Source organism: Neltuma alba, unplaced genomic scaffold (assembly GCF_004799145.2).
Source record: "Neltuma alba isolate B1F8T4 unplaced genomic scaffold, ASM479914v2 tig00012206_pilon, whole genome shotgun sequence".
In the NCBI taxonomy this organism is placed as follows: Eukaryota; Viridiplantae; Streptophyta; class Magnoliopsida; order Fabales; family Fabaceae; genus Neltuma; species Neltuma alba.
In genome coordinates this window covers 610,509-614,305 of record NW_021636742.1, presented here as the reverse complement: position 1 = coordinate 614,305, position 3,797 = coordinate 610,509, and the positions used below count along the sequence as shown (strand labels likewise).

The window sequence follows — 3,797 nt, the reverse complement described above, 5'->3', positions numbered from 1 at the left end:
CAATCATTAAACAATAAAATGTAAACATGATATAATCAATACCCATGATAAAGATTGATTTTGGTCTTTAATACAAAAACAAATGGTATATACAAAAAATTTTAAAACAATAAATTACGTAAGATACATATACAAGTAGGAGAGTATTGTTTATCATAATCTATTCAAATCATTTAATTTTATATATAGAATAATTTATTAGATTTTATTATAGTAGTTATTTTTTGAATAACAAGATTTTTTGACTAATTGTAAATGTTTTTTGTTAAATATATAAAACACATATAGATAATATAATATAATGTAATATAATACGTATATAATTAAATTGTATATCTTATCAATGTTAATTAAAAAAAATTTAAAAATTATTTATAAAAAAATTACTTATAATTTAAAATTCAAAAATAGTGTCATTAGAAATTAAAATTATATTAAAAATATTTTTTAAAAATAAAAATTATATGTAAATAGTAAAAAAATATTTAAAAAATATTTTTCATTAAAATAGTTATAATTAAAATTATCATATAGTTTATTTTTAGTTTTTAATAATATATATTAATATGTAATTGTTTGTGCAAAAGAATATTATATACATAGTTAATTTTACATAATAAGTCAACAGGTTCATTGCAGCTCAACTACTAAAGCTACACGCGTGCACAGATAAGATCTTGGGTTTGAGTCATGGAGAAGTCACTTTGATGAGGGAATTATGTTGTGGTAACACATAACAGGCAGAGGTGAGGTGGCAGTGACATGTGGTGATCATCATCGACGTGGTAGGGACATGTGGAGGTGGTCGCCAGTGATTACGTGGCAACTAGTAGAGATGCCATGTGGCATTTTAATTGTTTTTTCCAAAAATTGGGTTAGTGACGGATTAGTCGCTAATTTGTGACAGAAATTTCTATCAATAATTAGCAACGGAAAATTTCCGTCAGTAATTAGTGATGGAAAATTCCATTGCTAATTCGTCGCTAACCCAATTAGCCAAAAAAGAATTGGCGACGGAACAAATTCTGTCGCTAATCCATTTCCGTCGATAATCCATGGCTAATTCGTCGCTAATTCTGTTGCTAAATAAAAAATTCAATAGCTAAATTTCATAGCTAATAGCATTTTTTTGTAGTGTGATAGCTTTAGGCCTCAATGGCTTGGAAAAGCTCCTACCAGACCTAAACTTCTTCAAATCTCACCACAAGTAATCGGTGGTGAGCCAACAATACCTCCTTGTCTCGGCTGCCGCCGCTGTAGTTGTTGGAATGAAGACAAATCATTCATGCCAGTGGATGACAATGCCCTTGGTGGAGATGATGGAGGGGATTTAAAGTCGCCAATGATTTTGGAAAGGAGGAGCAACTAATCAGCGTGAGAGAGGGAGGGTTGACTGGAAGGGTAAGAGCTGAGAGAGAGAGATGGAGAGAGTCGACGGAGACGAGAGAGATGAAGGATATGAGGGGAAGAGAGAAACGAAAGATAAGAGAGACCAAATGCTGACACGTGTGTATTTGGTGGGACCCACAAAACGGACGTTTGAAGCATTTAACAGAGATAGTATTTTTACCCTGTTTTGAAATGTTCATGGATATTTTTGCACCTAATATTTTATTATGATGCCTGATTTTTTTTTTTTTGAATATTACAATAGACAAATTTGTCCCTTCACCCTCACCTTGTATTCAAAACTTCAAAAGTACGTTTTTTGTTTTCTGGGAAAACTTCAAAAAGGATAAGATCAATCGATATTCGCACGTACCATTGGTCATAATTGAGTCCGGTCCCTCCGCTCATTATCAGAACAAGACAATAGCTATCATTTCTCTTTTTTTGCAGGCTATCATATCATTTCTTTCTCTTTAGAAAAAAGATGAACCCCACAATGCTTTGATGAGACGAGGAAAAGATTGAGAAGAGTGGTCGGTAGGGCTCATCATGCTCTACTACTTTAGAGAAGTAAAATGTCGGTAGGGCTCGTCATGCTCTACTACTTTAGAGAAGTAAAATGTGAGAATCACTCGTTTAAACTTCACAAGTATCTCTTCAGATATATGTTCATGCCCATTCAGATTCGCGGTAGGAAATCGAATCTGTTGTTTGAAAGTAGCATTGTCTCGCCTTTTTTTTTAAATTTGTGATCCAAACAGCTTATATGTGGTATTACCAACAACTTACCACCCGTCCATAAAATTAGCCCGAAATGCTCGTCTCTGTAATTCCTTCATGATCATGTCTATCATTTCTTTGGCTCTTGTTTCTTTCCTCTCTCATCTTCTCATTCTCACCGCCCAGCCTTTCGTATATTACAAGTGCTTCAATCAAAGTGGTAACTTCACAAACACAAGTTCCTACCACACCAAGCTCAATATCCTTCTCTCTAATTTCACTTCCGACACAAAAATTGACTTTGGCTTCTACACTTACTCTTATGGCGAAGACCCTGACACAGTTAAAGCATTTGGACTCTGCAGAGGAGATGTGAAGCCAGATACTTGCCGTAGTTGCATCAACAATGCCACTATCCTTCTCCTAAAGCTGTGTCCCAATCAAAAGGAAGCATTTGGATACTATGACTTGTGCATTTTTCGATCCTCAAATCCTTCAATTTCTGGGATATACCAATATCCTGACTTTTACTACGCTTTCAATAGCAACCCAGAAACGGTAAATAAAGATCCAGACAAGTAAAAAGTTTCGCTCCATCGTCTGATGCTGAATTTGAAAAGTATAGCTGTGGCTGGTGATTCTCATCGTAAGGTGGCTAGGGGAAATGCGACACTGGATAAGTCTCGAACAGTTTATGGTCTTTCTCAGCGCATGCCTGATTTGTCTCAGCAAGATTGTGACGCCTGCTTGCTAAAGGCGATCTCGGATATATCAGTATGTTGTGAGAAAACGTTTGGTGGGAGAGTGATCAAATTCAGCTGCAATATTAGATTTGATCATGTTCTGTTCTACGATCCTACAGTTATTGATTCATTACAATTATCATTGCCCACCATTACTGTTCTTGCTCCATCTAGCAATACTACTTCCTCGAAAGGTATCTCTGCACTTAATCTTATATTATGGAGTTTGATTGCTTTGAAAAGTTTGACTACTCGAATATGTGCGGTTGGATAAGATCAAAGTGGTCATATGACAATTCTTTTATAAGGATCTCAAAGTTTATGGACTTTTAAAATATCTAACTTTTTTTAAGAAAACAATTCAATATTCAGTATTATCAATTGATTGAAATTTTATCTTCATTGGGTCTAATTGGGAGATAATTAATTTCTTAAGCTCATGTGACATCACAACAATTGCTGATGATTCACCTATATCTTCTGTAAGTTGATTCACCTATATCTTTGTCATGATTCCAAAAGAAGTGGGCTCAGAAAATGACCTAAGAAGTAAGCCCAAATGGCATATGCTTGCCCAGCCAAAGGAGGAGATGGAAAATGTGAATATTCTGAGAGCACTCTTGGGAATCCTCTCTCTGTGGCTTCCATCTCTTTCCCTCCCCTCTGTATCTTTTATCTGTTTCTATCAGTTCGTTTACAATACTATTTGAATGTATTCTCGTATGCCTATAGTTATAACTGGATTGAATATTAAATATATGTTGATGATTCCATTGTGCTGAGGTATTTTGGAATTGAGATCATTACAATCTTCTGTAAATTGATTTGGAATTTTCAAAAACAAAAAAAAAATTCTTAAGATGTGCTCCTTCTTTTCCTTATTGTTAAGATCTCATGCATGTTTTATGATTTGACATATTTTGTTCAAAATATTGTTTTTTTTTT

At 34.2% G+C, this 3,797-nt stretch overlaps 1 protein-coding gene across 1 annotated transcript; it reads left to right on the top strand.

Moving 5' to 3' along the window:
- Nucleotides 1-2,232: 2,232 nt before the first annotated feature.
- On the top strand, nt 2,233-2,691 carry LOC114724970 (cysteine-rich repeat secretory protein 38-like). The gene has a single exon (XM_028911436.1). It carries the CDS (start codon nt 2,233-2,235, stop codon nt 2,689-2,691), a length of 459 nt encoding a protein of 152 aa, XP_028767269.1.
- Nucleotides 2,692-3,797: the final 1,106 nt, after the last annotated feature.